The 11,875-nt window shown below is 34.9% G+C and overlaps 1 protein-coding gene across 4 annotated transcripts in view; it reads left to right on the forward strand.

Annotated features, from left to right (window-relative positions):
* Positions 1–11,875, forward strand: part of DMXL2 (Dmx like 2) — a 156,873-nt gene that overhangs the window by 96,044 nt on the left and 48,954 nt on the right. For all 4 annotated transcript variants that reach the window (XM_055319683.1, XM_055319685.1, XM_055319684.1 and 1 more), the window contains exons 15-17: positions 1,425–1,542; positions 6,867–6,986; positions 10,660–10,887. In XM_055319683.1, the coding sequence (XP_055175658.1) occupies positions 1,425–1,542; positions 6,867–6,986; positions 10,660–10,887 (466 nt within the window). The remainder of the gene's footprint in view (positions 1–1,424; positions 1,543–6,866; positions 6,987–10,659; positions 10,888–11,875) is intronic.

Consider the following 11,875-nt stretch of genomic DNA (forward strand, 5'->3'; position numbering starts at 1 on the left):
TCTGTGGGTGAAAATGTAATAATTTTCACCAATGTAGAGAAATTACCATGTCAGCTCTTGGCAACAGAAATGTGGCTGCCAGACTCAAACTACAAATGCCTCCAAGGAAATACTTAACCTGTTATTTCCTTTTTCCACTCCATAGGGATATGGGAGAAGAGTGGATTGTCTTCATTCCCATAAAGGTCTTGATTTTTAATGGGCTGGGTGTTAAATTCATCTCCCACTTTAGCTTCATCTCTTCACCAAGGGTTATTAACTGAGGCCACTCTTCACTTAGCATTATGCCTTTAACTTCATACTTGTTCAAGAATTTTCACCCTCTAGTTGTGGCTGTCTTTAACACAAGGATTGGTAAACTGCAAGCACTGATAAATGGCTTAGGCTCATAAATTACAAAGTTTAAAATACATTCTAGGTTTGTGTCTAGTGTGCTGTATGATTTCTGTCTCCGTAAAGACCTTACCTTTCCCTTTTCATTTATTTTTTTCCTTTGGGGAGGTGACCCAAAGGAAAAGATTTTTGGTTTCTATATAGAGAGACATAAAAATACCATATAACTTTCATAAAACTTCAGTGGGTTAACCTAATACTACAGTCCTTTCATTTCTGTGTAGTTTGTAAGGAGGTTGATTTCCTTTATTCTGTAAGATTTAGCCCACTCATCCAGTGCTTCCCTTTCCTAAAATCTGTGGGGTAGCCATCTAATTGTCCTCACACACTTCCATAATAAGATTTAGTTTTTCCTTGAATTTCAGCTCACTTTTGTAATTGTAAGTGGCCATTTGTATTATTTTTACTCTTTTTCTCTGTGTTGTTAAAAAACGTGCTCACATAGCGTAGCAGTAGCAGCTGAGTGTTGTCTCATCCATCCTTCTAGAAATTCTAGTTACTTACATGTAAATACATTAATCCAGAGGTGTGTCACCCAACCCCAACTGGCTGTCATAGGGTCCCTCATAATTTCCACTAGACAGTCTGGGAATACTTTGAGGACTTTTCTGGTTTTCCTTTTCTTTTTTTGGTTCTCAAGTGGAATTAGAAAACTAAGGGAATCCTGTACTAATTGCCTCGTAACATAGCATAGCGCTCTCCAGCCATTCATCATGAGACCTAGTATTTTTTAGCTCAGAGTGGTGTAGATCGTGTGTGTGTGTGTGTGTGTGTGTGTGTGTTTAAAAGCAGATCTGTTGATTTTTTTTAATTAAAGCTCTTCAATTCTGCCACTGGCTATTGTATCTTTGAAAGCGATTTTCTCTGCCCAGGTGATTCTAATGATTTTTTCGTTGTTGCTTTTTCCTTTCTAATTTGTCAGTTGATAAAGAATAGAAATTATTAGTTTATTTCTTCTACAATAGTGTTCTTGGGGAGGTGGTGGGTGGAGGCAGGGAATTGAAAGATTAATTTTTTTTTCATATTTGTAGTGTGGCTCAAATACACAGTTGCTTCATGTGTTTCAAGAAGATTTCATTATAGGATACAAACCACATAAGGAAGATATGGAGAAAAAGGAAACAGAAATATTTTTTCAGCCATCACAAGGTACTTTTAAGGAGTAGACTTGAATTTGATACTTTAATCCTAAAAAAATATCCTCCAAATTCTTATTGAGTATGGATCTATATTATTAAAAGTCATCACTCTTGTAATTTTTAGCAAATAATATCAGTTCTTTAAAAATTGCTTGTTTGTATGTGAAGAAAGCATTTGGATGAAAATTACATTTTGAAAGAGAGTTTTACCAATGACATAGACTTTTGCCAAGAAAATATTATTTTTGAATCCTAGTTTGTTTTATTTTTATTTTTTTAAAGATTTTATTTATTTATTCATGAGAGACATAGAGAGAGAGAGTCAGAGACACAGGCAGAGAGAGAAACAGGTTCCCCACGGGGAACCCGATGTGGGACTCGATCCCAGGACCCCAAGATCACACCCTGAACCAAAGGCAAAAGGCCAACCACTGAGCTACCCAGGTGTCCCAGTTTAATTGTTTTAAAAAGTAATTTTAAGTGTTCAATCTTACAATTAAATTATCTCTTATTGGTATTAAGTTCCCTGTAGTACCTTAAGCAAACTAATTTTAGTGTAAGTTTTTAAAAGTCCCCGATAAATTGATAAAGACCATTGACGAATATATGTAAGACATTGTTTTTTATGGTATATCAGGGACCTTAGGTACACTGTGAATTAAAGGTACCATCTCATGATGTTGCCCTCTGACATGTATTTGTTTTTTTGTGTGTGAAAGAAAGCAATTCTCCATAAGAGCTTTCAGGAGTAGACCCCATATGATGTTTAGTTTAAACTTTATTATTTAGCTTAGAATGTTCCCTTTAAAAGTTCTAACTTTGTAATTATGAAACAGTCATGTGCTATTTGAATATAGAACATATGTGAACATAGAACAAATAGAATATTTTCTGTTTGAAAGAAGGAAAGATATGTTCTGCTTTAAGAATTCATTTTACAGGGGATCCCTGGGTGGCTCAGTGGTTTAGCACCTGCCTTTGGCCCAGGGCCTGATCCTGGAGTCCCGGGATCAAGTCCCACGTCGGGCTCCCGGCATGGAGCCTGCTTCTCCCTCCACCTGTGTCTCTGCCTCTCTCTCTCTCTCTACGTCTATCATGAATAAATAAATAAATAAATCTTTAAAAAAAAGAATTCATTTTACAGGGAATCCCTGGGTGTCTCAGCAGTTTAGTGCCTGCTTTCGGCCTAGGGCGTGATCCTGGAGTCCCAGGATCGAGTCCCTTGTCGAGTCCCATGTCGGGTCCCTGCATGGAGCCTGCTTCTCCCTCTCCCTGTGTCTCTGCCTCTCTCTCTCTGTCTCTCATGAAAAAATAAATAAAATCTTAAAAAAAAGAAAAAAGACAAAAAACAAAAGGTTTCCAGATCCTTTATCTAATTTGATTATAGATCATAAGTATCTAAATAGACAAATAGACATAATAAATTTTCTTGATATAGCTTGTATCACAGAATTATATATAGACATTTATGAACAGTATTTCTACCAAATTTATATAGTTAGTGTCTTTTATTTAGTGAAAAATAAGAGTGAATTCTTCTCTGACATGTCTTTACCACTAGTAAGTTTTTCCTTTCATGCATCTTCTTATATTAATAGTTTTCTTCTTAATAAGTTATTCAGTTGTCACATTGTTTTATTTCACTATCAATAGGGCATAATAGGACTGCTTTATAGATTTAAAACGTGCTTTTCTATAATATTTCACCTTTATCTGGTTTGAACTTTTTAAAATGCTTTCCCAAAACCTAGGTACACTTTATCATCTTATTTCTAACAAGAAATTCATGCTAACCTACTAGATATAATGCTTATATAAAGTAATTATTTTATCATAATATTTTTAATTGAAAGACATTTAAAAACATTTTTTATTTACCTCCTTTTATATTTCTTTATGTCATTGTAAAATTAGGTCAAAAGATTTCCTAATGCCCTTCTTGGTTTTCCTTTAGATTTTTATATTCTTCTTGATTTTATAGCTATTTTATTTCTTTAAAGGACTTGATAGGCATATGTTCTCTCTTCCTTGCCCCTGCCTTATTTTTTACTTCTTAAGTTTTAGTTAAAAATTAATTTCTCTTTAATATTTAAAAAATTAAAAAAAATTTTATTTTATGTAGGCTTCATGTCCAACATGGGCCTTGAACTCATGACCCTGAGGTCAAGAGTTGCGTGCTCTACCAGGCACCCCTCTAACTTCTCTTTTAATTAAGAAGAATGCCTATTAGAGTACAAAGTTTAAAGATTTTGTTTCACTTGCTTTATCCTATTTCCTTTTCCTTTTTTCTGGAAAAAAAATTGTTTATTTATTTTAGAGAGAGTGTGAACAAGGGTGGGGGTGGGGCAGAAGGAGAGAAAGAATCCTGAAGCAGACTCCCCACTTAGCGCAGAACCTGATGCAGGGCTCCATCCTACCACCCAGGATCATGATCTGAGCCAAAATCAAGAGTCGGCTGCTTAACCGACTGAGCCATCCAGGTGCCCCTTTCTGAAATATTTTAAAACAAACCCAACCATCATGTTGTTTCACTCCTGTGTACTTCCACATGCATTTCTAAAAATGACTTTCTTTTTTTTTCTAAAAATGATTTAAATGAGTGCTGTTATCACATTGATAAATAACAAAATTCCTCAGAATTGTGTAATAACTAGTCCATGTTTACTTTATTCAGGTGTCTCAAAAATGTCAGAAGTTACTTGGTTTTAATTTGTTTGGCTCTATATCCAAACAAACTCTCTACATTGTTGTATTTCATTGTTTAAGGGTATTTTAATCTAAAGTGATGCCCTCTTTATACTCTCATCATGCCACTTATTTGTTTTAGAGAAAGTTATCTTATAGTAATTTCCCTAATTACCTACAGTGTTATTCAAACTTTCTCCTATTAGCATATTACCTATGTAGATTTTATTAGATCCAGGTTCAAATTTCTAGGTGATGCTGTGCCCTTCATAGAAGGACATAAGAAAGAACATCTCTTAGGATGTCTCATTTTTAATGATACTAGATGCAGAAGACGCAGGTGGTGTTTCAGTGTAATGTTTGCCACCAATCTGCTATATCATGGTTTCTCCTATTAATGTTGTTGTCTTTAGATCCATTATTTCATTAAAGATTGCAAAATTACATTTTCCTAACTTTATCAATTCTCATTTATTTATTAGCTGGAAAGTATTTGTAAAGAAAGGCTTTCTCTTATCAACTAGAGCTATTTGGCTACTTTGAAATACAGAATTATTTTTAGGAAAGGCAGGTAAGTATTTAGTTCTTTCCCTTTAATTGGGAATTTTAGAAGAGGGAGTTTGTACTCAAGTTATTACGAGGGATTACTGGTGAATATATTATTGTTGTTTGGCTTTCTTTTTCTTTTGAGTATCATTATGAATCCATTTTTTAAAAACACTTTATTGAAGAATAATTACATAGAAGTACTTATCACTCATGGATTTTTATGTACTCAGCATATATCAGCCAGTTTTCAGTCATTATTTTTATTGCTTACATTGTCTTATATTAGGCTAGTGAGGGCCCTTTCAAGTTGGTCCTGAGTCCTTTTGTCACAACTTTACTATTTTTACTAGTTTACCTTCTTTCAAGTACCATAAATTATCCTAAGCTTGTGTTGTAGATATCCTTTGCAAGAGTGGAGTCGTCACTCCACATTGTTCTTTTTAATGAGATGTGGTATTTAGAGACAATTAGAGCTCTAGCAGTGCTCATTGCCAAGAGATTGTTGTTACGGATTTTCATTTTTAAGGAAAGATTTGTTTAATATCATTCATCAGGGAAATGCAAATCAAAACCATAATAAGATATCACCTCACACCTGTCAAAATGGCTAAAATAGAAAACATGAGAAATAGTGTTGGCGAGGATGTGGAGAAAAAGAAACCCCCTTATACCCATATACTATACTATTGGTGGGAATGTCAACAAGCACAGCCATTGTAGTAAATAGTATGAAGGTTCCTCAAAAAATTAAAAACAACCCTATGGTGCAGTAATCATACTACTGGGTATTTACCCAAAGAATACAAAAACACTGATTTGAAAAGATATATGCACCCCTGTGTTCATTGCAGCATTGTTCACAATAGCCAAAATATGGAAGCAACCCACGTGTCCATTGACTGATGAACGGATAAAGAGAATGTGGGGTGTGTGTGTGTGTATACGCATATACACACAGTAGACTGTTATTTAGCCATAAAAAGAATGAAATCTTGTCATTTGCAATAATATGATTGAAGCTAGAGAGTATAATGTTAAGTGAAATTAGCTAGTGAGAGAGAGACAAATACCATGTGGTTTCACTTGTATGTGGATTTAAGAAACAAACAGTTGAACAAAGGAAAAAAAAAAGACAAACCAAAAAACACTCTTAACTATAGAAAATAGATGGTTGCTAGAGGGAAGGTTGGTGGGAGGATGGGTGAAATAGGTGAAGGGGATTAAGAGTACACTTATCATGATGAGTACCGAGTTATGTATAGAATTGTTGAATCACTAATTGTACATCTGAAACTAATATAACACTGTATGTTAACTATACTAGAATTAAAAGGAAAAAATACAGAAAGTTTCTGTTTTGTGTAGATTTCATTTTCACATATGAAAAATAGAATTGTCAACAGGGAAAATTATATCCACAGTGTCTTTTAATTTTAAAAAAAATGCATAAGATTTCTAAAAAGTCTCTTCTGTACTGCCACTGCTGCCCTTCCTCCAATGCATTTAAATTTTTTTAAAATTGTGTTTTCATATAGGAAAAGGAGGATACATGTTTCTTCAATTTTCCAAATAAGGAACTAGTGTCTCAGTTACTATGAGAGGCATCCAGTGAAGCTGACTATGCTCTTGCACATTCTCTTCCTCTTTTGCTCTGTCTCCTTCTTCCTCTGTCTCTGTCTCTCTGTCCTTCTCTTTGTTTCTCTTCCTTTTATTCCTTCTGTTTTTTCTTATTCTTCCTTTTCCTTTTTTTCTTATGTGCCCTTTTTTTTTGTCTTTTAATATTTAGGTACTCGTTTTTTTTTTAAGTGTAAGTATGTTTTAATAAATTGTATTCATTTTTATTCTTTGATACTCAGATTGTCTCATCTTTGACCAATAGGTATACCTTCGTGTTGGCTTTGGTGTACTTTTGACGGAGTCCCATTAGTCCTTGATAGCTACCTAATTTTTGGCACAAAAATGACATAAAACTCCTACATATCTATTTTTTCCTCTTCCTTCTGACTTGTATACATATCAAGAGATGTTTTTAAAAACTGTCTTTATTTTATTTAGTCCAATGGAAATATGACTTAAATGTACTTTTCTTTTGAATAATAGGATATCGTCCACCACCGTTTTCAGAAAAGTTCTTTCTAGTAGTAATTGAAAAGGACAGTAATAATTACTCTATTCTCCACATGTGGCACCTTCACCTTAAATCTGTACAGGCATGCTTAGGTAAGTAATTATAATTTTATGCACAGGTGAATGTGAAATCATTTTACTGAATATGTTTTAGTTTGGCTAATTCTTTAAAATGAAGATCCAGTAAACTATAAATTGAGTTGCTGGATTGAAGTATGGATATGTCAGACTTTTAATTACAAGATCGTAAATAATTGATGAAACAGATTAATTTAAAACCAAACCAGTCTGTGGGCACATTAGACATATTTTTTAAAAGTTTGATCACTTTATTTTTTTCAATTAATATTTATTGAATGCTTACAGTGACCATGTCCTAGATACTGTGTCTCTATAAATTTGTTTTGCCCATAGAATTAAAATTGTGCTTTTCTGTGAATTAATGCATGCTTTAATCTGACACAGCGTACTTAGCTGCAGAATACTAAGAGAAGCAGATTTGCCATTATTAAAATACAGTTGAGCATCTGAAGCTCATAAGTAGAACTGTTTTTGTAGAATATTAAGAAATCCAACAGTGATAAGTTACATTAACCATGCTTTTGCTATACACATTCATACTGATTTCTTAGCAAATTAGAAAATCTGTAGTATGAAGCAAAGAAGTTGATCATGGATCCATCTTTTTAGAACAAACTTTTACTTTCTGAGTAAAATGAAAATAATTGTAAAAATGAACTGCACAGATAGCTATATGAAGCTGAATCTGCGTTAAGCTGGTTAACTCAAAATATTTTGTTTTTAAAAGATTTTATTTTTTCTAAGTAGTTGTATAATATAACTGATTTTGTATGCATTAAACATTTAATACAGTCAACTAATATTTTTTTGTTCCCTTTGTAATTCATATTATCACATAACTCTGTAAACAGCAGTTCTGACTGGGCCATGAACTAGGGTTAGAAAAGCCAAATTATTTGATTAATCTTTACCTGTGCCCATTTGAGCCTAATCTTGAGGTAGCAGGAATCCAGAAGTTCTTTCAAAGCCTTTGAAGTTCACTCTTGGTGTTACATGTTGTTTCACAAAATTGGAAGAGTAGAGTGAACTAAACCAGCTTGTCATGAAGAGAATTTTTAACCCACCAGAGAATACAGTATTTTCTAGAGTTGGACACAGAGCTGGGAATGGTTCTGAAGAAATTAATAGAGGTAGCGACAGATCCTTGTGGTAGGACAGGAAGAATGTGATACCTTCCATCCTCACTGCTCATGAAGGATGTTTCCCACTGCTGCTCCTCTCAAGCCAGGCCTAGTGTAGAGTTGCTTGCTTACTCTGTTTCTGATAGCAGTAAAAGGTCACAAACAAGATTACAGTAGAAACAAACAAATATGTTCTCTTCGGCTATGACTGAAAGTGTCTGTCTTTTGGTTCTAACATTCACAACAGGTTTAACGTAGTGTATATTGTTTTTTTTTATATAAATTAATTTTTATTGATGTTCAATTTACTAACATACAGAATAACACCCAGTGCTCATCCCGTCAAGTGTCCCCCTCCGTGCCCGTCACCCATTCACCCCCACCCCCCGCCCTCCTCCCCTTCCACCACCCCTAGTTCATTTCCCAGAGTTAGAAGTCTTTATGTTCTGTCTCCCTTTCTGATATCTCCCACACATTTCTTCTCCCTTCCCTTATATTCCCCTTCACTATTATTCATATTCCCCAAATGAATGAGAACATACACTGTTTGTCCTCCTCCGATTGATTTACTTCACTCAGCATAATACCCTCCAGTTCCATCCACGTTGAAGCAAATGGTGGGTATTTGTCGTTTCTAATGGCTGAGTAATATTCCATTGTTGTATATTGTTATTCACAGCAAATACTTGAATTTATCAGTATGTTGAAAATCCTGGCAGAGAATGAAATTAGAGGTTTAAACTTAGATGGAGAAGGAACATGTTAACTACCTTTAAGGTGCCAGGCACTGAGATAAGTGTTTTATACACATGAGACAGACATTATCCCCAGTTTACTAATGGAATAATATTAAGTAACTTGACCAAGTTCCACATCTGATTTGTCATAGGACCAAGTTTCAAAATCAGGTTTTGTGTCTCTAAGGCCTTTGCTTTTTCCCTCTGCTCTTACTTCCTTTCTTAGCATGAGATATATATTAGAAAATGTGGCTATGAGAAAATAGCCAGAGATTGTGAAGTGAAGCTTGAGGAGGCATACCCTAGTTAGTGGTAGGGCCAGGAGCAGTACTTTTTTTCTGCTGAGAGGCTGATGCAAGCTTGTGGTATCATTCCATTTTATGGAATATTTCTCATCTAGTGGTCTGCCATTCTAAGATAGATTGATATATTTAACATCCATCAGAAGCAAAAGGGGGATTACTCCATATCTCTTAGTATTCTGATGCTTCTTGGGCTATACAAAGCAAGCATCATCCTTGCCTTTGATAAATTCATAGTCTCATGGAGGGGGAAACAGGCCTACAAATAAATAAATGTAATTCTGAGTATCGCTTACATGTAGCAGAAGCACAGATAATTGAATATGCTTAGAGATTTACATTCCACTCTAATGTAAGAGCTGGACTCTTGGGAAGAAGATCAGTCAGTGACCTCCCCCACCTATTTTTTTACAAAAAGGTGATTGTTTAATAGCATGGGAAAAGGACCGATGGGCAGAAAGAGCTGTCCTAGGATTGTGAGGAGTGACTGATTATATACTTTTAAATTTGTGAAGGTGGGGGTGATAAAGATAAAGTAAGTTCCTAAGGAATTAAGGAAATTTGAAACAAGGCTTTTAGGACCTTAGGTTAGCTGCTGTTAAGATAGGGTTACTTTTAGTCTTTAATAAAACATAAACATTAAGACATTAAGGTAGCCATGAGTTCCTTGAGGAATGTCATGCTCTGCATGTTTCTGGATACTATCAGTGGGCTGCAAGCCAGTCAACTAATACTGTCTTAAATTTGTTTAGAACTTTTATTTTTTGTATCTGTTTTTGAAATCATCTTGTTGTAGTGCTTGCTAGTTAAGACCTGGAATTTTAGTGTCTTCTTTGCCACTAGCTAGTTATATGACCATAGGAAAGTTCCTAAGCTCTCCGAACTTAAGTTCTTTCATCTACTATGTGAGACAATACCTTGCTATTTCTCAAAGTTTGACTCATGATGCTCTGTTTCAGAAACACCTGGGCTGCTTATTAATGTGGATTTCTGGGGTCTACGCCAAAACAACTAAATCAGTCTCTGTGGTGAGGCCCAAGAATCTGCTTGTTAATAAGTTCCTCCTCAAGCTTTGGATATATGTGTGTGAGCATGAGAGTAGGAGGAAGAGGCAGAGGGAGAGAATCCCCAAGCAGACTCCCCACTGAGCATGGAGCCTGACCACGGGCTCGATCCCATGACACATGAGATCATGACTTGAACCTAAACCAACAGTTGGACACTTGACTGAGTCAACAGGCACCCAAGCTTTTGATACTTTTTAAAGGTTGAAAACACTGGATGAAATAATTTGAGTTTTTTTCCTAGTTTTTACGTGTTGGGATTAAGTCTCTGTGATGGAGTTGGTGATGCTAAGAATAAAATAGAAAAAAAATTTTGTCAAAGTAACTGAGTGAAAGTCTGAAAATTGACCTTGTCTCCTAAGTATTTTTAAAAAGCCATGATTCTTAAATGGTAACAAAATATTATTCTAGCTAATGTATATAGTAGTGATAGTAATATATGTCATAACTTATCTTCAAAGCTAAAGCTTCAGAAGGCATTTCATCAGAGAGTCTACTTTCAGTCCCTGGACAGAAGAATATAGACTCTTCTCCAGAAACTTCTCCTAGTGTAAGCCCCATGTCACACTCTGCATCAATTGCCAATCTTCAAACTGCTAGTAAACTTATTCTGAGTTCTAGACTGGTATATAGCCAACCTCTTGATCTCCCAGAAGGAGTTGAAGTAATAAGAGCAACGCCTTCAGCAGGTAAGGTAACTTGAAGAGTGGTAACTTGAGCAGTTGTAGCTCAGAGTGGTCTTCAATGGGTAAAATGGATGAACCTTTCTGAAATATGTATGTTAACAACTCTAGTTTTCTAGTAACGATGTATCTCTTTAGAAACATATACTTATTAGAAAGTTTCCTGTGATAAATAAATCAGTCTGACAGAAAATTATATAAATATTTTAATGCAAAGTTTCTTGCCTGCACTCTGATTTTCTATAAATAGGAATAATATGATAGTACAGTTGCGAAGAACAAGTGTGTTCATTTGCAGATCATAGAAACTTTTTTTTTAATTGAAGCTTTTCATTCACGTTGTGCTAATCATGTATCACTTATTAAATATGTTTGAGCAGGAGTTGGCAGATAAATGGGGGGAAAATGTAGGATACAAGATTGTAGTCTGGCTGCCCTAGAATGATACTGAATTTAACAAGGTAGGTAAGATAGTTTGGAGGGCAGGTAAATTTAAAATGAACTGTCACTTGTAAACTGTAATTAAAGAGTTCCTAGAATAGTATTTTTGGGGAACTGAAATTGAAGGTTCAAAACCATTTCAGTTACTGGTGAATTATTTTGAGTATGAGGGTTCTTTATTCATCCATAAGATAGGTTTGAATTCAGAGTTGGAAAGATCACATTAACGGTTTATATCTGGGCTTTTGTGTCAGGTACAGATCTGGGCCAGTTTTTGGGTCTGAATTTCAGAGTATTTGGAAAGTTTGGGGTATACTCAAAATAAGTTTATTGGAATTAATAATAATAAATTATATTTTGCAAAGGCTTTATAACATTCTTGTAAATGTGTTACTTAACAGTAACACTCCAAAGGAAAGTAGTAACATGACCCCTAATATTTAGATGGAACAGGCTTAGATGTTGAAGTGGCTTTCCCACCATTGCAATGGGCTGGAACTTGAATCCAGGTCTTCTGACCCCAGTCCTAATGTCTATCACTCTTCATGTTGTA

This window comes from Nyctereutes procyonoides, unplaced genomic scaffold (assembly GCF_905146905.1).
Source record: "Nyctereutes procyonoides isolate TBG_1078 unplaced genomic scaffold, NYPRO_anot_genome, whole genome shotgun sequence".
Classification (NCBI taxonomy): domain Eukaryota; kingdom Metazoa; phylum Chordata; class Mammalia; order Carnivora; family Canidae; genus Nyctereutes; species Nyctereutes procyonoides.